Raw genomic sequence first — 23,994 nt, 5'->3', positions numbered from 1 at the left:
ACTGCCGGGGCACAGGGACAATCGGGAGGGGGTTGGTGACACCAACGCGGCGTCACTGAGGGCAAATCGTCCCTGGGGGAGTCGGTGGCCGCCTGTGAGCGGGTGACAGCGCTGGTGGTGTCACGGGGTGAGCCCAGGGGGCAACCGAGCCCCAGGCAAGCGTTCTGGAAAAGAATCTTGTAAAATATCGTCAAGATGATTCTGTAAAGGATGATTCTTCTTTAGGCTTTGAAGAAATACGGGACAAACTTCATGGCTGCCGAACTTCAAATGGTTAAAACAATTATTTTGATCGCAGGGGACAGCTGTGATGATTGTTACACCTTGTTTGACAATTCAGCGTTGTACCTGCTGTTCCCGATATAGCAAATTCATTTAACTGAGGGGTAGAGCTGTAAGCACGGCACCCTCAAAAGAAAACGGGGAATGAAATGCTCAAACCAATGAATTTCTGATGAAGACTAAACTGCGATGAAGGAAAGTTTTGCTTGTGTTTGTTTCCCAAGGACTCCTCAACCGTTTTCCCTCGGCCTCTTTGGCTGGACAAAAGTAAAACGCTCCCTCGGTAACTCACTGGAAGCAGACTCGAAGCCCTCCCTGGGCGCTTGGGCAAAGTAAGATGAGGGGAACTCGAACAAAAGGACACGGAGCTGCAGTCTGGGGAGGGTGATCTCCCGATCGAGGAAGAAGACACCTGGGCTTTACTGTGCGTGTTCTGGAAAGAGCCGACAGCGTGAAGAGGGGCACGTGCTTCTGCCCCCACCCCCAAGCCCCTCACCCCATGGTCACTGCACACGCCGGGACTGTGTGAATGGATCCTGGGAACTCGTGATCGGAAGACACCCCTGCCCGGGGAATCTCCTGCATCTGTACGATTTGTGGGTGTGTAAACTGATGTCCCTGCTAGTTTGGGGGAGCCCTTATGGTGGCGAATCCCCAGGGCGACCCCGGCGCTGCTGATCGAGAACATCTGCCGAACGGTAAAAACTTCACTCTTGAGGCAGTTTCTGTGTTTCAGTCCCCTCGGGGCCCAGATTTACCCCCTCAGGGTCCATATATACCTTTGCAGCCCCAGTTTTAGCCCCTTTGAGCCCAGATTTACCCCCTTAGGGCTCATATTTAGCCCCTCAGGACTCCCTTTATCTCCTCAGGGTCAAGATACAGCCCCTTGGAGCCCAAATTGCCTCTCTGCGCTCCAATTTACCCTCTCAGGACCCCATTTACTACCCCAGGGCCAAAATTTGCCCTCTCAGGACTAACTTTCTCCCCTCAGGACCCAGATTTTTGCCCTTCAAGCCCAGATTTAGCCCTTCAGGGCTCCCTGTACCCTTCCAGGGCTCAGATTTAGCCCCTAAGAGCTCCCATTTATCACCCCAGGGCCCACATTTACCCCCTTAGGGACCACATTTAGCCTCTTTGAGCCCAGATTTACCCCCTTGGGGCTCATATTTAGCCCCTCAGGACTCCCTTTATCTCCTCAGGGTCAAGATTCAGCTCCTTGGAGCCCAGATTTCCCCCCTCAGCGCTCCCATTTCCCCCCTCAGAGCTCCGCTTTACCACCCCAGGACTCAGATTTACCCACTCAGGCCCTGATTTACACCTCCAAAGCCCTGATTTACTCCCCCGGCCTTAAATTTATGCCTTCAGCATTCCCTTTATCCCCTCAGAGCCCAGATTTACCCCCTCAGGGCTCCCTTTACCCCTTCAGTGTCACTGTAGAGACAGACAAAGCGACACACACCCCCCCCACATGGGTGAACCAGCAGCTAGTTGTTTTATTACCAAAAGCAGACATTTTCATAGATTTCAGGTGCCAGAGTGTTACAGTATAATTGGTCACCAAGTTGTTTTGAACATTCTCATTGGATAACCTTTATCAGGCTCCTCCCTGCTGGCTTCATCCTGCTCTGTAGTCAGCAGCTCCTTGGAAGTCATTTGCTTTAAGCAAAGCTTCCTTATCTCGAGGCTACACCGGAATCTTGTCAAGGTCAAACACTTTTCAGTCAGGTTATCGGCAGAGCAGCCGCCTGCCCCGACACTTCAGGGACCAGATTCACCCTCTCAGGGCTCCCTTTACCCCATCAGGGGGCAGATTTACCCCCTCAGAGCGTCCTTTTATCACACCAGGGCCCACATTTCCCCCATCAGGGCTCCAATTTATATCCTCAGGGCCCAAATTTACCCCCTTGGGTCTCATATTTAGACTCTCAGGACTCCTTTTATCTCCCTGGGGTCAAGATTCAACCTCTCGGAGCCCAGATTTACACCCTCAGTGCTCCCATTTACCTTCCCAGGACCCCATTTACCCCCTCAGTGTCAAGATTCAGACTCTTGGAGCCCAGATTTACCCCCTGAGCGCTCCCATTTCCCCTCTTAGAACTTCTATTTACCACCCCAGGGCTCAGATTTATCCACTCAGGTCCTGATTTACCCCCCAGCCTTAGATTTACACCCTCAGGGCCCAGATTTACCTCCTCAGAGCTCAGATTTAACCTCTCAGGGCTCCCTTTACCCACTTAGACCCAGATTTAGCCTCTTAGGGCCCTGATTTACTCTCTTGGAGCTCCCTTTACCCGTTCAGGGCCCAGAATTTCCCCCTCACAGCACCCTTTACTCCCTCAGGGCCCAGATTTAGCCCCTCAAAACTCCCATCATCTCCTAGGGCCAAGATTCAGTCCCTTGGAGCCCAGATTTAACCCCTCTGAGCTTCCATTTAGCCCCTCAGGGCCCAGATTTACGCCCTTGGGGCTCATATTTAGCCCCTCAGGACTCCCTTCATCTCCTCAGGGTCAAGATTCAGACCCTCAGTGCTCCCATTTCCTCCCTCAGAGCTTCCATTTACCACCCCAGGGCCCGGATTTATCCCCCAGCCTTAGATTTACCCCCTCAGGGCTCCCTTTATTCTCTCAGGGCCCAGATTTACCCCCTCAGAGCTCAGATTTACCCTCCCAGGGCTCTCTTTATTGCCTCAGGACCCAGATTTAATTTCTCAGGGCTCTCGTTATCCCCTTTAAGCCCGTATTTATCCCCTCAGGTCTCCCTTTATCCCTTTCAGGGCCCAGATTTACCTTTCAGGGCTCTATTTATCCCCTCAGGGTCCAGATTTACCCCCTCAAGGCTCCCTTTATTCACTCAGGGCCCAGATATCCCCTCTCAGCCCCAGATTTACCCCCTTGGGGCTCACATTTAGCACCTCAGGACTCCCTTTATCTCCTCAGGGTCAAGATTCAGACCCTCAGTGCTCACATTTCCCCTGCTCAGAGATCCAATTTACCATCCCAGGGCACAGATTTATCCACTCAGGCCCTGATGTGCACCTCCAAAGCACTGATTTACCCCCCAGCCTTAGATTTACCCCCTCAGGGCCCAGATTTAGCCCCTTCAAGCCCAGGTTTATCCTCTCAGGCCTCCCTTTATCGCCTCAGGGCCCAGATTTGCCATCTCAGTGCTCCCTTTATCCCCTCAGGGACCAGATTTTCCCACTCAGGGCTCCCTTTAGCCCCTCAGGGCCTGAATTTACCCCCTCAGGGCCCAAATTTAGCCTCTTTGAGCCCAGATTTACCCCCTTGGGACTCATATTTCAGCCCTCAGGACTCCCTTTATCTCCTCAGGGCCAAGATTCAGCTCCTTGGAGCCCAGATTTCCCCCCTCAGCACTCCCATTTCCCCCCTCAGAGCTTTCATTTACCACTCCAGGGCTCAAATATATCCACTCAGGCCCTGATTTACACTTCCAAAGCCCTGGTTTACTCCCTGGCCTTACATTTACCCCCTCAGGGCTCCCTTTATCCCCTCAGGGCCCAGATTTAGCCCCTTCAAGCCCAGGTTTATCCTCTCAGGCCTCCCTTTATCGCCTCAGGCCCAGATTTAGTTTCTCAGGGCTCTCTTTATCCTCTTCGAGCCTACATTCACCCCCTCAGGTCTCCCTTTATCCCCTTCAGGGCCCAGATTTACCCCCTCACGGCTTTGTTTATCCCCTCTGGGTCCAGATTTACCCCCTCAGGGCCCATATATCCCCTCTCAGCCCCAGGTTTAGCCCCTTTAAACCCAGATTTACACCCTTGGGACTCATATTTAGCCCCTCAGGACTCCCTTTATCTCCTCAGGGCCCAGATTTCCCCCCTCAGCGCACCCATTTTCCACCCCAGGGCTCAGATTTATCCACTCAGGCCCTGATTTACACCTCCAAAACCCTAATTTACCCCCTGGCCTTAGATTTACCCCCTCAGGGCTCAGATTATCATCCCCCCCCCCCCCCGCCCAGTTTCTACCCCAGTCCCCTCCCCTCGATCTCTGATTGGTCGAGTTTCCGCGAGGGGGCGGGACAAGCCGCCGCGCTCTCCGCACCGCCCCCCAAGTCCAGGCGCAGCCTCTCATTGGTCAGCGGGGAGGAGGGTCCTGCTTGCGCTCTGCAGCGTTTCATTGGCTGTTGCTTTCGCGCTTCTGGAGTGAGGGGGTGGGCTTTTCACTCGGCTCTGTGCGCTGATTGGCTGCGCCGCGCGGAGCGGGCAGAGCGGCGGCGGCGGCGCGTTCCCGGCGTGCACCGCGCGGCTGTGAGCGGACCCCGGGGGCTTGGCGTGTACTGGGTGTACTGGGAGGTACTGGGAGCTACTGGGAGGGAAACTGGGAGTTAGTGGGAGCCGTTGGGACCGTGGGGAAGGGGAAATGTGGAGCGACTGGAAGTTACTGGGAGCAGGGAGGGGGGGAACTGGGAATCACTGGGAGTGTGAGTGGGACGTCACTGGGAGTTACTGGGTGTACTGGGATCCTCTGGGCCCTTGACGGGGACAGTGGAGAGCCGCTGGGAGGGTCTGTGGGGGTTGAACTGGGAGTCACTGGGAATATGAGGGAGCAGTTACTGGGAGTCACTGGGCGTACTGGGATCGTGAGGCGGGGACAACGGGGAGTCACTGGGGCCTGCTGGGAGTGCGCTGGAGTGTACTGGGAGTCACTGGGAATATGAATGAGTGGTTACTGGGAGCCACTGGGAGTGTGTATGTGAGAACTGGGAGTCACTGGGAATACGAGAGAGGAGTCACTGGCCGTACTGGGATCATGAAGGGGGACAATGGGGAGCCACTGGGGCCTACTGGGAGTCACTGGGAATATGAGGGTGTGGTTACTGGGAGCCACTGCAACCACAGTGGGGGGAATGGGGAGCTACTGGTAATTACTGGGAGTGTGTGTGTATGTGATAACTGGGAGTCACAGGGAATGTGAGTGGGAGGTCACTGGGCATACTGGGATCACGAGGGGGGTGGGAATGGGGAGCCACTGTGGGCTGCTGGGAGTGTGTTGGAGTGTACTGGGAGTCACTGGGCATACTGGGATTGTGAGGGGAGGGAATAGGGAGCCACTATGGGCTACTGGGAGTGTGTTGGAGTGTACTGGGAGTCGCAGGGGATACTGGCACCGTGGTAGGGGGAATGGGGAGATACTGGGAGTCACTGGGGCTGGGCGGGGAGTAAATTGGGAGCCACTGGTTGGAACTGGGAGTCACTGAGGCTGGGGGGGCTGTGTCTGGGAATGACAGTAGAGGTCAGCAGGCCCTTACTGGGAATTACTGGGAGGCTTCTGGGAGTTGAGCCATGGGGCAGTTACTGGGAGATTCTGGGATACTGGAACTTACTGGGATTTACTGGGAGTTGTCCCACCCCAAGGTGCCACCAATGGCTGAGAGTCACCCGGAGCCACCGGGCACTGGTGAGCCCCAGATGTCTGGGGGTGTCGTCCCCCGCCCTTACACCCCCCTCCGGATTCTGGGGACCCCCCCGACCCCCCCTGATTTCTGGGGACCCCCCTGACCCCCCCCAACACTGGGGACCCCCCTGACCCCCCCCAACACTGGGGCCCCCCCAAACCCCCCTGGATGCCAGGGGCCCCCCCAGACACCTGGGTCTGTGTCCCCCCCTCCCAGGTCTGCGGGGCCTCGTCCCCCCATCACACTTCGTGCTCCGCCCCCCCGGCCCCAGCACCAGGTAAGGGTTCCCAGTAACCTCCCAGTGCTCCCAGTAACCACCCAGTACTCCCAGTAGCCGCCAAATAACACCCCCCCACTGAGGTGTTCCTGATAACCCTCCCAGTAACCCCCAGTGCTCCCTCTATTCCCCCAGTTTCCCCCTCCCAGTGTTCCCAGTAATCTGCCAGTTGCCCCCTCCCAGTGCTCCCAGTAACCCTGCAGTGTTCCCAGAGTCCCCCACTAACCCTCCCAGTAACCGCCTAGTACACCCAGTAACCTCCAAATAACACCACCCCCCCCCGAGGTGTTCCCTGGTAACCCTCCCAGTAACCCCCAGTGCTCCCTCTACTCCCCCAGTTTCCCCCTCCCAGCAGCCTCCAGTAATCCCCCACTGACCCTCCCAGTAGCTTCCAGTATTCCTAGTAATCCCCCACTGACCCTCCCAGTGCTCCCAGTAGCCTCCAATGTTCCCAATAATCCCCCACTGACCCTCCCAGTGCACCCAGTAGCCTCCAGTGTTCCCAATAATCCCGCGCTGACCCTCCCAGTAGCCTCCAATGTCCCCAGTAATCCCCTACTAACCCTCCCAGTGCTCCCAGTAACCCCCAGAGCCTGGGCACCTCAGTCTCCTTTGGCAGGCCCCTGGAGGCGGAGCTTGAGGCCGAGAAGAGGCGGGGACAAGCCCTGGAGGCGGAGCTTGAGGCTGAGAGGAGGCGGGGACAAGCCCTGAGGGAGGAGCTTGAGGCTGAGAAGAGGCGGGGACAAGCCCTGGAGGCGGAGCTTGAGGCCGAGAAGAGGCGGGGACAAGCCCTGAGGGAGGAGCTTGAGGCTGAGAAGAGGCGGGGACAAGCCCTGAGGGAGGAGCTTGAGGCTGAGAAGAGGCGGGGACAAGCCCTGAGGGAGGAGCTTGAGGCTGAGAAGAGGCGGGGACAAGCCCTGGAGGCGGAGCTTGAGGCCGAGAAGAGGCGGGGACAAGCCCTGAGGGAGGAGCTTGAGGCCGAGAAGAGGCGTGGCCAGACAGAGGCAGAGTTTGAGGCTGAGAAGAGGCGGGGCCAAGCCTTGGAGGTGGAGCTTGAGGCTGAGAGGAAGCGTGGTCAAGCACTGGGGGTGGAGCTTGAGAGTGAGAAGAGGCGTGGCCAGGCTCTGGAGGCAGAGCTTGAGGCTGAGAAGAGGCGTGGCCAAGCCCAGGGGGCGGAGCCTGATGAGGGGCAGCCCCTGGAGGAGGTGAGCCTGGGCAGTTGGATCTCCTGGGGACCCTGTCCCCTCCCCTTGGGGACAGGGTGGCCCTGTCCCCACGGTGTCCCCAGGATGTCCCCATGTGCCCTGTCCCTCTGGTGTCCCCAGGGTGTCCCCAGGGTGTCCCCTGTCCCGCTGGGGTCCTCACAATGTCTTCCTGTCCCCAGGGTGTCCCCATGGGGGGACACACGTGGTGTCCCCCGTCCCTCTGGTGTCCCCAGGGTGTCCCCTTGGGGGTGAACACGTACGGGCCCTGTCCCTCTGGTGTCCCCAGGGTGTCTCCCTGTCCCCAGGTTGTCCCTTTGGCAGGGGACACATATGGTGGCCCTGTCTCTCTGATGTCCCATGGGTGTCCCCATGTTCCTCTAGTGTCCTCAGGATGTCTCCCTGGCCCCGCGGGGGGGGGGGGGGGGGGGGGGCGACATGTGGTGGCCCTGTCCCTTGGGTGTCCCCTGGGGGAACACACACATGGTGTCTCCTGTCCCTCTGGTGTCCCCAGGATGTGTCTGTGTCCCTAGGGTGTCCCCATGGCAGGGGACACGTATGATGGCCCTGTCCCCCTCGTGTCCCCAGGGTGTCCCCATGGAGAGAGGGCAGTGGACACAACACATGGTGGCTCTGTCTCTCTGGTGTCCCTACATCCCCTCTCCCCAGGATGTCCCCATGCCCCCTGTCCCCACGGTGTACCCATGGTGTCCCCACACTGTCCCCATTCTCTCCCCCAGTGCCAGGCCCAGGTGCTGCTCCAGGCCCGGCTCAGCGCCCTCGGCCACATCCTGACCCTGCAGGAGCAGGAGCTGGGCCGTGAGGTGGGGTTGGGGGGGCCACAAGGGGTGATTTTGGGGTGCTGAGGGGCCTGGTATGCTTTGGATACCCCCAGGGTGCCACTGGGGGGGATTTGGGGGGGGGCTGGGGGAGCCGTAGAATGCTGTGAGTTGCCCCTGAGGGGGCAATGTGTGGCCACAGGGGGTTCTGGGGGGGGTGGTAAGGGGGCAACCCAGGGAGTTAGGGCAGAGTGAGTCTTGGGGTGCCCTGGGGGGGTCCAGCATATCCCTGGGATGCTGGAGGGGCTGGGGATGCCTTGGGGTGGTTTTTGGGGTGCCACAGGGAGTGGGGGTGACTCAGGGTGCTGGGGGGGGGGGGATTTGGAGCCACCCTGGGGTGCCATCAGGTGCCACTAATGGGGATTTTGGGGGTGCTGGGGGGGCATTGAGGTGCAACGAGGAGGTTCTGGGGTGTTCAGGGGGTCTCAGGTGCCCTTGGAATGGACATGGGTGCTTGTGGGGAGGGGACAGGATGTCAAGGGGGTGTCTGGGTGCCCCAGAGCACCCACACCTCCCCCTCTTACCCCCCAGCTGCCACCCCCTGGGGTGCCCATGGCAATGGCCCCCCCCCGGCTGCAGGCGCTTCTGGGGCGCTGGCGGGAGAAGGTCTTCACCCTCCTGGTGCAGCTGCGGGTGCAGGAGGAGGTGCAGCGGGTGCTGCGGGCGCAGGTGGGTGCCTGGATGCCTGGGTCCCTCGTGGGGGGGTACCTGGGTCCCATCTGGGGGTTTTGGGGGTGCCTAGACTCCTGGATTCTTCCTGGGGGTGGTACTTGGGTCCCATCTGGGGGTTTTGGGGATGCCCAGGCACTAGGGCCCCTGCTGAGGGGTTCCTGGGTCCCATGTTGGGGGGTTTAGGGGGTGCATGGATGCCTGGGTCCCTCCCGGGGGTGGCACCTGGGTCTCATCCAGGGAGGTTTGGGGTGCCCGGACACCTGGGTTCTTCCTGGGGTGACACCTGGGTCCCATCTGGGGGCTTAGGGGGTGCCCAGACACCTGGATCCCTACTGAGGGGTTCCTGCGTCCCATCTAGGGGGGTTTAGGGGACACCCAGACTCCTGGGTCCCTCCTAGGGTTGGCACCTGGGTCCCATTTGGGGGATTTTGGGGTGTCCGGACACCTGGGTCCTTCCTGGGGGTGACACCTGGATCCCATCTCGGGGGGTTTGGGGGGTTACCGAACTCCTGGGTCCCTTCTGGTGGTGGCACCTGGGTCCCACCCAGGGGGTTTTGGGGTGCCTGGACACCTGGGTCCCTCCCAGGGACGTTCCTGAGTCTCTTCTAGGGGTGCTGGGGGCTTTCCAGGGGCCTGGGTCCCTTTTGGGGACGTCACCTATTTCCATCTGGGGGGGTCTCCTGGCTGTCTGGGTCCCTCCTGGGCTGTTCCTGGACGTTTGGGTGCCTCAGGTGGGGACACTGGGGGCAGCGGTGACAGCGGGGACACGGCGTGTGAGGCGGCTGGAGCTGAGCCTGCGCGAGGGGGCGGCCACCGCTGAGCTGCAGCGGCGGGACAGAGAGGTCAGAGGGGACACGGGGGACAGCGGGGACACGCGTGGGACGGGGAGGGGGCATACGGGGACATGCTGGGGAAACGGGGACCCCCTGGGGACATATGGGGACATGATGGGGAAATGGGGACCCTCAGGGGATGTGGAGGGACGCTTTGCGGAAATAGGGACGTGGAGGGACATGGTGGGGACATATGGGGACCCCCTGGGGAAACGGGGACCCCCTGGGGTCATGCTGGGGACATGCTGGGGAAACAGGGACATGCTGGGGAAATGGGGACCCCCTGGGGAAACAGAGATCCCCTGGGAATGTGGTGGGGACATAAGGGGACCCGCTGGGGACATATGGGGTCACCCTGGGGAAATGGGGACATGCTGGGGAAATGGGGACCCCTAGGGGACATTTTGTGAACATATGGGGACATGCTGGGGAAACAGGGACCTGTTGGGGACATGGAGGGACATGATGGGTATGTATGGGGACACCCTGGGGAAATGGGAAACCCCTGGGGATGTATAGGGACCCCATGGGGACATGGTGGGGACACATGGGGACCCCCTGGAGAAACAGGGACCCCCTGGGAATGTGGTCGGGACATAGGGGGACCCACTGGGGACATGGAGGGACATGGTGGGGACATATGGGGTCACCCTGGGGAAACACGGACCCCCTGGGGACATGCTGGGGAAATGGGGACCCCTAGGGGACATTTTGTAAACATATGGGGACATGCTGTGGAAACAGGGACCTGTTGGGGACATGGAGGGACATGGTGGGGATGTATGGGATCATCCTGGGGAAATGGGGACCCCATAGGGACATGGTGGGGACATATGGGGACCCCCTGGGAATGTGGTGGGGACATAGCGGGACACGTTGGGGACATGAAGAGACATTTGGGGACATGCTAGGGAAATGGAGACATGGAGGGACATGCTGGGGACACATGGGGACCCCCTGGGGAAACTGGACCCCCCCTGGGGACATGGAGGGGACATAGGGGACACACATGGGGTAAAGGGGGGGCCTGGTGGGTACACGAGGACCTGCTGGGGACATGGAGGGACACAATGGGGACCTGTGGGACATGTGGGGACATGCCTGGGAAATGGGGGGATATGCTGGGGACACAAAGGGCCCCACCGGGGACATGTGGGGACATGGAGGGGGACGTGCCAGAGATATGGGGACATGGTGGGGATACCCAGGGCCACGCTGGGGGCATGGGGACACTGGGATGGGTTGGGGATGGCTTGGGGACATCATGAGGGGCCACTTGAGGGGTTGGGGACATGGTGGGGACATCAATGACTGGTGTCCCAGTACCTGGTTAGGGAGGTGACCCAGAGTGGGGACATCTTGGGGACACGGGAGGGCTTGGGGACAGCTTGGGGACAAAGTGGCACTTGTCCCAGCACCTGGCACAGGAGGTGACACGGCAGCGGGGACGGGCAGAGGCGGCTGAGGAGGCACTGGGAGGACTGGTGCGGGCGGCTGCCAGGTACTGGGAGGGGACTGGGAGGAACTGGAGGGACAGGGGACACTGGGAGGGACTGGGGGACAACTGGGAGGGGCACTAAGGGACTGGGGAGGAACGGGGCACTGAGAGGAAACTGGGGGGCACTGGGGGAGGAGCTGGGGTGACACTGGGACAGGGGCTGGGGGAGTACTGGGAGGCACTGGGGACACTGGTGGGGGGAACCTGGAAGGAACTGAGAGGCATCTGGGGAATACTGGGAGGAGACCAGTGTGGGGAAACTGGGAGGGCACCAGTGTCACCGTCCCTGTATGTCACTGCTGGTCCTGTCCCCGCTGTCCCTGTGTCATGTGTGTCCCCTTGTCCCCCTGTTGTGTCCCCTTGTCCCCTTGTCATGTTCCCCTGTCCCCCATCCTGTCCCCTTGTCCCCCTATTATGTCCCCTTGTACCCCTGTTGCATCCCCTTGTCCCCTGTCCTGTCCCCCATCCTGTCCCACGTCCCCTTGTCCTTCTGTCCTGTCACCCTTTCATGTCCCTCTGTCCTCTTGTCCCCATCCTGTCCCCCTGTTCTCTTGTCACCTTGTCATGTCCCCTTGTCCCCCTGTCCCCCAGGCTGGCCGAGGTGGTGACAGCACGCGAGGCTGAGGTGACAGCAGCCACCAGGACCATGGTCACCCTCAGCGCCCGCCTGCGCCGGGCGGGACAGCGGCTCCGTGTCCTTCAGGGTATGGGGACGGGGGGACAAGGGGGCACAGGGGAGGGGGACACGGGGACAGGAAAGGTGACACAGGGGCAGGGAGAGAGATGTGGGGACAGATGAGGACACAGGGACGCAAAGATGGGGGGGGGGACATGGGGATGGGGACAGGGGGAGGGAGGGGTGGGGACAGGGGGGGGAATGGGGACACAGGGACAGGGATGGGGACATGGGGATGGGGACAGGACAGGTGTGAGGAGAGGAACGGGGTGGCCCAGATGTCGCTGTGACCGCTTCTCCACACCAGGTGGTTCTGGACTCACCCTGTCCCCAGGGCTGATGACCCTGGTGTCACCCTGTCCCCTGTCCCCAGGGCTGGTGGCCCCGGTGGTGGCCTTGGACCAGCCACGGTGGCAGCAGGACCCGATGGGGGACAAGTGAGTGGTGGGTGAGGGCCTCGACGCCTGGGTCCACTCGGGGTGTTGAGGGACACCAAGGGTGACATTGGGACCCCAAGGGGGGACATTGGGACCCTGGGAGTGACTTTGGGACCCCAGGGGTGACATGGGGACACTGGGAGGGGACTTTGGTCTCCCAGGGGTGGCAGGGGACCCTGTCCTCACTCTTGGGGACCCCAGCAGTGACATGGGGACCCTGGGAGGTGACTTTGGGACCCCGGGAGTGACTTTGGGACCCCAGAAGTGGCAGGTGACCCCGTCCTCACTCTTGAGGACCCCAGGAGTGACATGGGGACACTGGCAGGGACTTTGGGACCCTGGGAAGGGACTTTGGGACCCCAGGGGTGAATGGGGACACTGGGAGGGGATTTTGGACCCCCAGGGGTGGCAGGGGACCCTGTCCTCATTCTTGGGGACCCCAGGGGTGACTTGGTGACGCTGTCCCCAGCCCAGTGGCCAAGGTGACAGGCGGCACCCATCGGCTTGAGGGGACAGTGGCCAAGGTCCGGTGCAGCGGTGAGTAGGGACACGCTGGGGACACTTTTGGTGGGGTGGACACTGGGTAGGGGACATCGGTGATGGGACAAGAGGGGATACTAGGCAGGTGCCACCCTGTGTCCCTGTGGTGGCTGCCATGTCCCCGCCCTGTCCCCGCAGTGGTGACCTTGGGAGCGGCTGAGGAGGTGCCACACAGCTGGGTGACAGAGCATGAGGTGACACAGGACAAGGTGAGGTGGGTTGGGGACACGGGTGGGCGTGTGGGGGGCTGGAGACGGGGGAAAGGGTGACAAAGGGGGACACCGGACTGAGGGGGGAGCTGTGCTTGGGGACAGGGGTGGCTCCTGTCTCTGTGTCACCCCTCGTGTCACCCCCAGGTCATCCCCCACCAGGACAGGAGGGGACACCCCCCCAGCAGAGGTAGGTCTGCCCCTTGTGGCACCCACAAATGTCCCCATGTCCCCCTCGTCCCCATGTCCCCTGACACCTCTGGGTGCCCCCCAATGTCCCTCTCAGCCTTAAATGTCCCCCCCAGCGGCGCTGGGCTCCCTTGTGACTCAGCTGCAGGCCCTGGGCGCCGCCATCCTCGAGGACAACGGTGACAACCCTGACCCCCCCTTAACCCCACTGCAGACCCAGCCATCCCAGGTGAGTCACCCCCACCACCCCAACCGGTGGGGAGGGGACCAGTTTGACCCAGTCTGTCACTGGTGTGACCCACACGTCACCTCGGGTCACTTCCCAGGGGTCACTCAGCTGAAGGCCGAGGTTGGTGGGGTCGTAGTTTCCGTTGGGGACTTTGTCCCCAGACCCAGAGCCCTCCTCTTCCCCTCGAGGGTGCTGAGCGCTGTTTAATACCACCCGGTAAGCGCAGCCTAAGCCCCAGCGTCTTGCAGTGAGCTGGGCCTTTCCGGAATTACCCGGGTGCCAACATACTTTTTCCAAATATTTTACTACTTCTTCAGGATTCCGTGAAGTTCCGCTGTTGTAGGTGCCTTGCCCACGCTGCTCCACACCCCCAACCGCTCATAATTCTCCGATTTTGGGGTGGATTTTCCAGGGATAGTCTTAAATAGTTGCTTAACCCTGAACTAAACCCCGAACCACGTGCACACGAGCTCCCAGCAGTAAGACGACCCGTTAATATCAACATTCCGAAAGTATCTGAAATTCCTGAATTTCTAAAATCCTTCAGGTTGGAAAAGCCCCTCGGGGTCAGCGAGTCCAACCCTCGGCCCAACTCCACACAGCTCTCCCGTACCCCACATCCCCCCCAGCTCATCCCAACGGCCCTTAAACCCCCCCCGGGATGGGGACTGCCCCTCCCTGGGCAGCCTGTTCCCCTCTCTGGTGAAACATTTTCTCCTCCTGCCCAGCCTGACCCTCCCCTGGGGCAGTTTCCAGCCGTTCCCTCTTGTCCTGTCCCCGATCCCCTGGGAGCAGAGCCCAGCCCCAGCCTCTCTGCAGTGTCCCGTCAGGAGCTGCAGAGAGGGATGAGGGCTCCCCTCAGCCTCCTCCTCCTCACACTGAACACCCCCGGCCCCTTCCCTGGCTCCGCGCAGGATTTACTCTCCAGCCCTTCCCCAGCCTCGCTGCCCTCCTCTGCCCTCGCTCCAGCCCCCCCAGATCTCTCTGGGATTGAGGTGCCCAAACCCGGACACAACCTCCAGGTGTGGCCTCCCCAGTGCCGAGCACAGGGACTGTCACCTCCCCGCTCCTGCTGGCCACGCTGGTGCTGACACAAGCCAGGGTGCCGTTGGCTTTCTTGGCCCCCTGGGCACGCTGCTGGCCCGTTATCCATCAATCACCCCCCAGGTCCCGCTCTGACTGGCAGCTCTCCAGCCGCCCCTCCCCGCGCCTGTAGCCACACCGGGGGTTGTTGTGGCCCAAGGGCAGGACCTGGCACTTGCCCTGGCTGAAGCTCACCCTGTTGACGTTGGCCACCGACCCCGTTCTATCCAGGTCTCTCTGCAGCCTCCCTGTCCTCCTGCAGATCGACACTCCCGCTGCACTTGGGGTCACCTGTGCCCTCACGCATGACACCCTCTGTGTCCTTATCGAGATCATCCGTGAAGATGTTGAACCAGAACGGTCCAACTCCGAGCCCTGAGGAGCACAACTGTAAATAGCCCCGGGGCGGTTGTTCCCTCCCCTGACACCACGGTGAAGTAAGGGAGGGACAAAAGAATCTGGCCAGGCTGGAGCCATGGGCTGAGCCCAACTGGGGGAGTTTCACTGAGGGCAAATGCCGGGGGCTGCCCTTGGGCCACAACAACCCCCAGCAGGGCTACAGGCCTGGGGAGGAGTGGCTGGAGAGCGGCCGGTCAGAGAGGGGCTGGGGGGTTAATCGATGGATAACGAGCCAGCAGGTGCCCAGGGGGCCAAGGAGGCCAATGGCATCCTGGCTTGTGTCAGCACCAGCGTGGCCAGCAGGGACAGGGAAGGGATCTGCCCCCTGGGGAGGCCGCCCCTCGATTCCTGGGCTCAGTGTTGGGCCCCTCACCCCAAAAAGGCCATTGAATGACTCGAGCGTGGCCAGAGAAGGGCAACGGAGCTGGGGCAGGGTCTGGAGCACAGGTCTGCTGGGGAGCGGCTGGGGGAACTGGGGGGGTTCAGTCTGGAGCAGAGGAGGCTGAGGGGAGACCTCCTGGCCCTCTGCAACTCCCTGCCAGGAGGGGGCAGAGAGGGGGGATGAGTCTCTGGAGCCAAGGCCCCAGCGCCAGGCCCCGAGGGAATGGCCTCAAGCTGCCCAGGGCAGGGTCAGGCTGGCTCTGAGGAAGGATTTCTGTGCAGAAGGGGCTGTTGGGCCTTGGAATGGGCTGCCCAGGGCAGGGGGGAGTCCCCGGGATCCCTGGGGGGGTTGAAGAGTCGGGCTGAGCCAGCGCTGAGGGATCTGGGGGAGTTGGGAAGGGTCAGGGTGAGGGTCATGGTGGGGCTGGAGGAGCTTCAGGGGCTTTTCCAGCCAAGAGGATTCTTTGAAGAAATTTTGTAGGTTAAAAAAAAATCTAGCAAACCCAGTAATAATAGTAGGCCCCAAACGGGTACAGTGCAGCAGCGGTCACCCAGCGGTGACCGGTGACCCAACCGCACCAGAAAATCCCACCATGACCCAGCAACCGAGACCACCGCAAGGCGTGTGCCCGCCCGTAGGCCGAGCTTTGGCGTCCCATGACACGGAATGCCCCAAGGATCCACCCGGCCCCGACCCTCCATGTGGGCTCACTCAACCCAAGGACATTGAAGTCTGTCCTGGCCAAACCCAGGATGGACCCGCAAGTGTTGGAGGCACAGCGCAGCCCCACGGGAGGTCCAGTGCTGACGTTGAGTCCTCGAGACAACCCCCGGGTGGGGAAAAATAAAACTTTTGCGGGAAAGAAATATGGGAAACGCGACCTAAAACCTTGGCTTTCTTCTTCCGCAGGAAGCGTTGAGTTGGATGAGCACAAACCCATCGTTGAACCTTCATCCGATGGAAAGAATCCACCTAAAAAGTGCGGCGAGTGTCCCCGGGAGCTCCGGTAGCGCCCGCTGAGGTGTCACCACCCCGGGAGATGTGGAGAACGACCCCCCAAAAAAAAAAAAAAAAAAGGCAAGAACCTCCCCGAGATGGACAATCCCAACCCTTCGGCGGGGGAACCCTCACGGAGAGGTTGGTGGGTGATCAGGGAACCAGCCCATGAATCCATCGTCGCGTCCCAGCTGGTGACCGCCACCGTAACGGGGACACGGACACCCAACGCGCCCAGAACCCACCGGTGGGGCGACGGGTCCCCCCCGCCACACGCACCCCACTTTGGTGTGGGTGGTGGTAGGGTGGGTCCAGGAATGGGGACCAGTTTGGCACTGGTGGGACCCCCATGTCACGTTATAGGTGACAGCATCATCCCAGTTTGGCACTGGTGGGACCCCCACATCACCCCATAGGGGACAGTCCCATCCCAGTTGGGCACTGGTGGGACCCCCACATCACCCCATAGGTGACAGCATCATCCCAGTTTGGCACTGGTGGGAGCCACAGCCCTGTGTGTCACCCAGTAGATGACCATGCCATCCCAGTTTGGCACTGGTGGGACCCCACATCACCCCAGAGGTGACTGCATCATCCCAGTTTGGCACTGGTGGGAGCCACAGCCCTGTGTGTCACCCAGTAGATGACCATTCCATCCCAGTTTGGCACTGGTGGGACCCCACATCACCCCAGAGGTGACAGCATCATCCCAGTTTGGCACTGGTGGGACCCCCATTTCACCTCCCGTGTGGCAGCACCATTCCAGTTTGGCCCAGTCACTTACTGGTTCTCCCCATCCTGGTGACCCAACACTTTATTTCTTTTTTTTTTTTTTTTTTTTTTACAGCTTTGCCCCATTTTCGCACCGTTTCAGCCTATTAAAGCTCATGGGGTGACATCACCAGTGGCACCGTGTCCTGTTGGGGTGGCACTTGGGGACACGAGTGTCCCTGCAGAACTTGGGGGGGTGTCCAAGAAGGATTGGAGGGTCCTGGGGGGACACTGGGCCCCCCCATGGGGACAGGGGGGTCCCCAGGAGGGGTGGGAGGGGACACTGGGACCCCCCTTGGGGGTTGGGGGGTCCCCAGGAGGGGACAAGGGTGTCCCCTGGGGGGGACATTGGGGTCCTGGGGGTGGCTGCAGGCGGGCAGAAGGACCCGGGGGGGGCCCGCACCCGCTCCCGTTGCCATAGCGACCCGGCAGTGCAGTCCCCATGGCAACACTCGGCCCGCCCCCACGCTCTGCTATTGGCTACTGCGCTCCTGCTTTACGTGCGCTGATTGGCCGGTGGGGAAGCGGAAGTAAGATGGTGGGGAGGGGCACCTGAACTGGGGATGCCCTTAACTGGGAACCGGCCCCAAACTGGGAGAGATCCCCGAGCTGGGCCAGGGCTGCGGCCTCACACCAGTACGGGGCCTCAGCTGGTCCCAGAGCCCTAAACTGGGGCAGACAGACCCCTAAAGCGGGCCAGATCCTGAACTGGGCTGGGAGCTGAGCTGGGCCCAGAGCCCTGAACTGGGCCAGGAAGTGAGCTTGGCCTAGGGCCTGAACTGGGCCAGGAGGTGAGCTTGGCCTAGGGCCTGAGCTGGGCCTAGAGGCCTGAACTGGGCCAAGATGTGAGCTTGGCCTAGGGCCTGAGCTTGGCCTAGGGCCTGAACTGGGCCAAGAGGTGAGCTTGGCCTAGGGCCTGAGCTGCGCCTAGAGGCCTGAACTGGGCCAGGAGATGAGCTGGGCCTAGAGCCCTAAACTGGGCTAAAGCCCTGAACTGGGCCAGGTGAGCTTGGCCTAGGGCCTGAGCTGGGCCTAGAGGCCTGAACTGGGCCAAGAAGTGAGCTTGGCCTAGGGCCTGAGCTGCGCCTAGAGGCCTGAACTGGGCCAGGAGGTGAGCTGGGCCTAGAGCCCTAAACTGGGCCTGGACCCCTGAACTGGGCTCAGAGCCGTGACCTGGGCCTGGAGCCCTAAACTGGGCCAGAAGGTGAGCTGGGCCTAGAGCTCTGAGCTGGGTCTAAAGCCTGGAGCTGGGCCAGACCTTTGAGCTGAGCCCAGATCCCTCCACCCCACCCAACGCCTTCCTTAAAGCCCCCAACCTCCCGTGAGCCAGACTTTAACCCTCTCCCCCTCCAGCCCCAGGCCCGGCTTTCCCCTCCGCCATCACTCGCAGGCCCAACACCCCCCTCCCCACCGCGCCCCCTGACAGAGCGGCCGATGTTTGGCCAATCCGCTGCGGAGGCGGAAGCGGCGCCCGCAGCGCTCGCAGGCCCGCGCCGCCCCGTCGTGGGTCTTCATGTGCTCCGTCAGGTGGTGCTTCAGCTTGAAGCGCTTGTGGCAGGCGGCGCAGGCGAAGGGCCGCAGGCTGAACGTCAACATGATGTGCCGATCCCTCTTGGGCTTCACCGCGAAGCGTTTCCCGCACAAACAACCGAAGCGTTTGCCGTCGGGAGCCGCGCCTAACTTCACCGGGGCGTGAAGAGCTTGACCTCGGCCTAAAATCTCATTCCCGTGGAGATCTACCGGTTTCCAAGATGGCTGCGGGAAAATGGCCGCCGCCGCTCCGCCGCCGCCTGTCGACATCACGGCGGCGCCGCCCGTCGTCATCATGGCGCCGCCGCCCGCCGGGATGACGTAACTCACCTCCGCCAGCTCCGACGGCGCCAGGAGCCCCTCGGCGGCGGCGGCGGCGGCGTCACCACCCGCTTCCTGCTTGATGTAGAAAATTTTAGGCGGGTCGCGGGTGTCTCCGGGGGCCCCGTCTTCCTCCTCCTCCTCCTCCAGCACGATCTGGAGGGCGTCGGCGGGGCGGTGATGGCGGCGGTGGGCGCCGTCTTCTTCCTCGTCGTCTTCTTCTTCCTCGTCCTCCTCCACGCAGATCTTGAGGACTTCCTCGCCGGCGTCCTGCAGGAGGGAGCCCGGCGCCGCCGGCGCCATGTCGGTGGCCACGCGGATTTTGAGGACCTCCTCGCCCCCGTCTTTGGCGAAGGACAGCGGTGGCGGCGCCGTGTCGCCACCACGGTTGGGCCACGAAGATGATGAAGCCCCATCGCCACCGCGGTTGGGCCACGAAGACCCGTCGCCGCCGCGGTTGGGCCACGAGGACGATGAAGACCCGTCGCCGCCGCGGTTGGGCCACGAGGATGATGAAGACCCGTCGCCGCCACGGTTGGGCCACGAGGATGATGAAGACCCATCGCCGCCGCGGTTGGACCCATCGCCGCCGCGGTTGGGACACGCTGACCCATCGCCGCCACGGTTGGGCCAAGAGGATGACGAGGAGTCGCCGCCACCACCGCGGTTGGGCCACGACGAAGCAGCTTCGCGGCCACTCGATGACGATGACGTCACCTCGCCGCCCCGCCCGGCCCACCGACACGCCCCGCCCTCCAATTCCCTCAGGATCTCCGAGCATTGATCCACCACGTGCCACATCTGGAGGCCACTAGCCACCAAGAGATGACCCGGTAGAGCCTCCAACAGCAACGTCAAGCGCCCCGAGTAGATGAGGTGCAGGAGCCCCTCGAAAGCGTCGGGGTCGATCGCGGGGGGCAACAAGAGGCGCCCCCCATCCTGTAGAAGCAACTTGTCGTGGAAAAAGGGCGACGCGGCCGCCAAGACGCTCTTGTGGGCCGGGAAGATGCGGCCGCCCACGTGAACGGCCACGTCGCAGAACTTGCCCTCCAAGCGCAGGCGGTTGAGGGAGTCCAGGAGCGCCGCCGCGTGCTGGGGGAAGGAGATCTGCACCCGGCCCCCCTCGGCCGCCATCTTCCCCGCGACGAGCCTGCGGGGGACAGGGATGTCACGCGGGGTGGGCCGGGGCATCTGGTTGCCCCCCTTGGGTGCCCTGTTGCCCCCCTTGGGTGTCTTGTTGCTCCACCGGGTGTCCTCTCGCCCCATGAACTGTTCTACTGCTCCATAGGGTGCCCTGTTGCCCCCTTGGTTGCCCAGTTACCCCACAGGATGTCCTGTTGCCCCGTGGGCCACCCTGTTGCCCAACAGATGTTCTACTGGCCCGTGAGGTCCTTTAGGACACCCTTGGGTGCCCTGTTGCCCCACCAGGTGTTCTCTTGCCCCATGACCTGTTCTACTGCCCCATAAGGTGCCCAGTTGCCCCCTCAGGTGCCCCGTTGCCCCCTTGGTTGGCCAGTTGCCCCACAGGATATCCCGTTGCCCCATGGGCCACCCTCTTGCCCAATGTTCTAGTGACCCATGGGGTCTCTTGGGTGCCCTGTTGCCCCCTCAGGTACCCTGTTACCCCATGAACTGCTCTAAAGTTGCCCCTTTGAGTGCCCTGTAGCCCCCTTGGGTGCCCTGTTGCCTCACTGGGTGCCCTCCCGCCCCATGAACTGTTCTGCTCCACAGGGTGCTCTGTTGCCCCACAGGATGGCTTGTTGCCCCCTGAGGTGCCCTGTTGCCTCCTTGGTTGACCAGTTGCCCTGTGGGGTGCCCTATTGCCCCATGAACTGTTCTACTGTTCCATGGGGTGCCCAGTTGCCCCCTTGGGCACCCTGTTGCCCCACTTGGTGTCGTCTTGCCCCATGAACTGTTCTACTGCCCCATAAGGTGCCCAGTTGCCCACTTGAGTGCCCCGTTGCCCCATAGGGTGCCCAGGTGCCCACTCGAGTGCTCCATTGCCCCATGGGGTGCCCTGTTGCCCCTCTCAGGTGCCCAGTTGCCCACTTGAGTGCCCCGTTGCCCCACAGGGTGCCCAGGCGCCCTCTTGGGTGCCCAGTTGCCCACTCGAGTGCCCAGTTGCCCCATGGGGTGCCCTGTTGCCACTCTCAGGTGCCCAGTTTCCCCCTTGGGTGCCCAGTTGCCCACTTGGCTGCCCTGTTGCCCCCTTGGGGTGCCCAGTTGTCCCACATAATGCCCTGATACCCCCCTCGGGTGCCCAGGTGCACCACAGGGTGCCCAGTTGCCACCTCAGGTTCCCAGTTGCCCCCCTCGGGTGCCCCGTTGCCCCACGGGGCCCGTCCTGGCCCCGGGGGGGACACACCCCAGTAGCCCCGGGGCCATCCCGTCGCCCACCCGCCCCCCGCCCCTGCCCCGCGGTTCCCCCCATCGCCCTCCGCCCCCCCGCGGTACCGGGACCCCCCGGGACTGCCCCGCACCCCCCGGAACTGGGGGGGGGGGGGAACCCTCCCGGTCCCGTCACGTGACCGCGCGCCCCGCGCTCACCCCCGGCCACCGGCGCCTCCGAGCGGTGACGTCACCAGCGAAGCCCCGCCCCCTCCCTCCCGCGGGCAGAACGGTGACGTCACCAGCGAAGCACCGCCTCCCCCTTCCTCCGCGTAGTGCCGCTCTTCGCCCGCCCTCCACGAAGCCACGCCCCCCCCGCTCGAAAGGCCACGCCCTTTCCCATTGTTAACACCCGCCGCGACGCCACGCCCCTTCAAGATAAGCCCCTCCCCCTCCAGCCCTTCCATCGCGAAACCGGCGCAGAAGCCGCGCCCCCTCCCCCTTTGGCCGCGCCCCCTCCCCGTCCCAAACGGCGCCGCCATTGGCTGCCCCGCCCCGCCCCGCCCCATGTAGGCGGGGCTACAAGACCGATCCGAGTTTATTAAAGGCTCCGCGGGCAGCGGCGGCCCCGGCGGGGGTTGGAGCCAGCCCAGACCCGCCCTGGGGCCGCCCGCGGGCGGCGGATTGTCGGGGCTGCGGCGGGCCCGGGCCGGGGCACCGGGGGGGGGCACCGGGGGCCGCTGAACGGGGGGTGGGGGGGGCCGGTGAAGCGGAGGGGCCTGATGCGGGGGTTTTGGGGGGGGGGGTGAGGGGAGTCCCGGTGCATTGAGGAGTCCCGGTGCACGGTGAGGGGGGGGTGGGGGGGTGTCCCGGTGCATTGTGGGGGGGGGTCCTGGTGAATGGGGGGGATGGGGGGGGTGCATTGGGGATCGGGGAGGGGGAGGGGGGGATGTCCTGGTGAATGGGGGGTGACACACAAGTGTCCCCCCCCACCCTCCCGGTGCCGGGGGGGGGTGGGGGTGTGATGCCGGTAGCACGTGGTGGGGAAAGGGGGGGGGGGGGGGGGGGGGGGATGATGCTGATGCACGGGGACACCCCCCCCCACCCCCCCCCCCCGGCCCGGTCCTGGTGCACAGGGACACACACCCCCCCCCCCTCCGCCGACCCCCCCCCCCCCCGTGATGGGGACACCCCGATCGAGCTGGACACGCGGGGGGGGGGGGTGGGGGGGGTGTCCTGCGGCTCCTGGTGCACGGGAAGGGGGGAAGTGGGGGTGCGATGCACGAGAGAGACGATGCACGAGGAAAAAAAAGGAAGGGGGAGGGGGAGAGAAAAAAAACGGGGGGGGGGGGTGTCCCCCCCAGCGTGGGGCACGGGGATAAGGGGGTGCCGCTGCACGAGGAGGTGTCGCCCGGGGAGCTCCGGCGCTGGTGCACGAGGGTGGTGATGCACGAGGAAGGTCCGAGCCCGGTGCACGAGGAGGCTGGTGCACGCGGAGTGTTGGGGGGTAAAAACGTGATGCACGAGGGTGGTGATGCACGAGGTGGGGAAGGGGCATGTGGGGGGTGTGGGGGTGTCCCGGTGCACGAGGAGGTGACGCACAAGGGCTGCCCGGTGCGTGGTGACGTGATGCACGAGGGGAAGGTTCCGGGCCTTGGTGCACGAGGAGCTGATGCACGACGGGGAGGTCCGGTCCTGGTGCGAGGTGATGCACAAGGAGGAGAAAAAGAGGAGGGGGTGGGGAGTTGGGGGGGGGGGGGGGGGGCTGGCCTGGTCCTGGTGCACGGGGAGGTGATGCACGGGGAGGTCCTGGTGCACAGGGAGGTGCCACACGAGGGATGCCCGGTCCTGGAGCACAAGAAGCCGTTGCACAAGGCCGCCCCGATCCTGTTGCACGAGGCCCCCGTGATCCTGATGCAGGAGGGCCCCCCCCCCTCACCTCCCCCCCCCGTCGCCCCGATTCGCACTGCACGAGGAGCCGATGCACGAAGCCGCCCCAGTTCCGATGCACGAGGAGCTGATGCACGAGGCCTGGCCTGATCCTGGTGCACGAGGAGCCGATGCCCAAGGCCAACCCAGTCCTGGTGCACGAGGCTGTCCTGCTCCCGGTGCACGAGGTTGCCCCAGTCCTGGTGCACGAGGAGCTGTTGCACGAGGAGCCGCTGCACAAGGCCTCCCCACCCCCATTGCACAAGGACCCGATGCACGAGGAGCTGATGCACGAGGCCACCCCTGTCCCTGGTGCACAAGGAGCCGTCGCACGAGGCCTCCTTGATCCCATCACACGAGGAGATGTTGCACAAGGCCTCCCCCAATCCTGGTGCACGAGGAGCTGTTGCACGAGGTCTCCCTGCTCCCCTGGCCTGAGGTGCTGTTGCACAAGGAGCTGTCTCATGAGGCCTCCCCGCTCCCGTTGCACGAGGTGCTGGTGCACAAGGTGCCCTCGCATGAAGCCTCTCCACTCCCGTCGCACAAGGAGCCCTTGCACGAGGCGCTGTCGCACGAGAAGCCCTTGCACGAAGCCTCCCCACTCCTGTCGCACGAGGAGCCGTTGCACGAGGCCTCCCCGCTCCCGTTGCACGAGGGGCCGTTGCACGAAGAGCCCTTGCACGAGGCCACCCCGCTCCAGTTGCACGAGGGGCCGTTGCACGAAGAGCCCTTGCACGAGGCCACCCCGCCCCCGTCGCACGAGGAGCCCTTGCACGAGGCCTCGAGGCTCCCGTCGCACGAGGGCCTCCCCATCTCGCGCGAGGCCGGGGCAGGAGGGAGTAGGGGGGGGGGGAAAGGGGTGGGGGGGGGGATGGAGGAGGGGGGGGGGGGTGTATGAATCTTCCCCCCCCCCCTCACCCCTCCCCCTCCTCCCCCTCCCCCCCCCCCCTCCCC

At 62.9% G+C, this 23,994-nt stretch overlaps 2 protein-coding genes across 2 annotated transcripts; one reads left to right on the top strand and one right to left on the bottom strand.

Moving 5' to 3' along the window:
* The first annotated feature begins 4,545 nt into the window (after nt 1-4,545).
* Nucleotides 4,546-18,257, top strand: LOC141972672 (uncharacterized). The gene is made up of 15 exons (XM_074930626.1): nt 4,546-4,597; nt 5,660-5,702; nt 5,917-5,977; nt 6,597-7,182; nt 7,920-8,003; nt 8,550-8,687; nt 9,422-9,532; nt 10,939-11,024; nt 11,613-11,725; nt 12,071-12,134; nt 12,604-12,671; nt 12,813-12,883; nt 13,031-13,073; nt 13,189-13,301; nt 16,075-18,257. Exons 2-15 carry the CDS (start codon nt 5,669-5,671, stop codon nt 16,183-16,185), a joined length of 1,683 nt encoding a protein of 560 aa, XP_074786727.1. The 5' UTR covers nt 4,546-4,597; nt 5,660-5,668; the 3' UTR covers nt 16,186-18,257.
* A 55-nt stretch (nt 18,258-18,312) lies between these two features.
* On the bottom strand, nt 18,313-21,359 carry ZBTB9 (zinc finger and BTB domain containing 9). Its single transcript, XM_074930616.1, has 2 exons — nt 21,331-21,359; nt 18,313-19,933 (listed from the first exon to the last, which is right to left on the bottom strand). The coding sequence occupies exon 2, from the start codon at nt 19,915-19,917 to the stop codon at nt 18,313-18,315; it is 1,605 nt and encodes a 534-aa protein (XP_074786717.1). The 5' UTR covers nt 19,918-19,933; nt 21,331-21,359.
* Between the last annotated feature and the right edge of the window lie 2,635 nt (nt 21,360-23,994).

Source organism: Athene noctua, chromosome 34, assembly GCF_965140245.1.
Source record: "Athene noctua chromosome 34, bAthNoc1.hap1.1, whole genome shotgun sequence".
NCBI classification, from domain to species: Eukaryota; Metazoa; Chordata; class Aves; order Strigiformes; family Strigidae; genus Athene; species Athene noctua.
The sequence above is the reverse complement of the archived record's forward strand: the minus strand, read 5'-3'. Positions and strand labels throughout refer to the sequence as shown.

Bases quoted from the DNA above. Each gene is read 5' to 3' on its own strand.
- LOC141972672 (XM_074930626.1), top strand. From the start codon at position 5,669: ATGGCTGAGAGTCACCCGGAGCCACCGGGCACTG. The intron at 8,688-9,421 runs GTGGGTGCCTGG...TGGGTGCCTCAG, and splicing joins AGCGGGTGCTGCGGGCGCAG to GTGGGGACACTGGGGGCAGC. The intron at 9,533-10,938 runs GTCAGAGGGGAC...CACTTGTCCCAG, and splicing joins TGCAGCGGCGGGACAGAGAG to CACCTGGCACAGGAGGTGAC.
- ZBTB9 (XM_074930616.1), bottom strand. From the start codon at position 19,917: ATGGCGGCCGAGGGGGGCCGGGTGCAGATCTCCTTCCCCCAGCACGCG.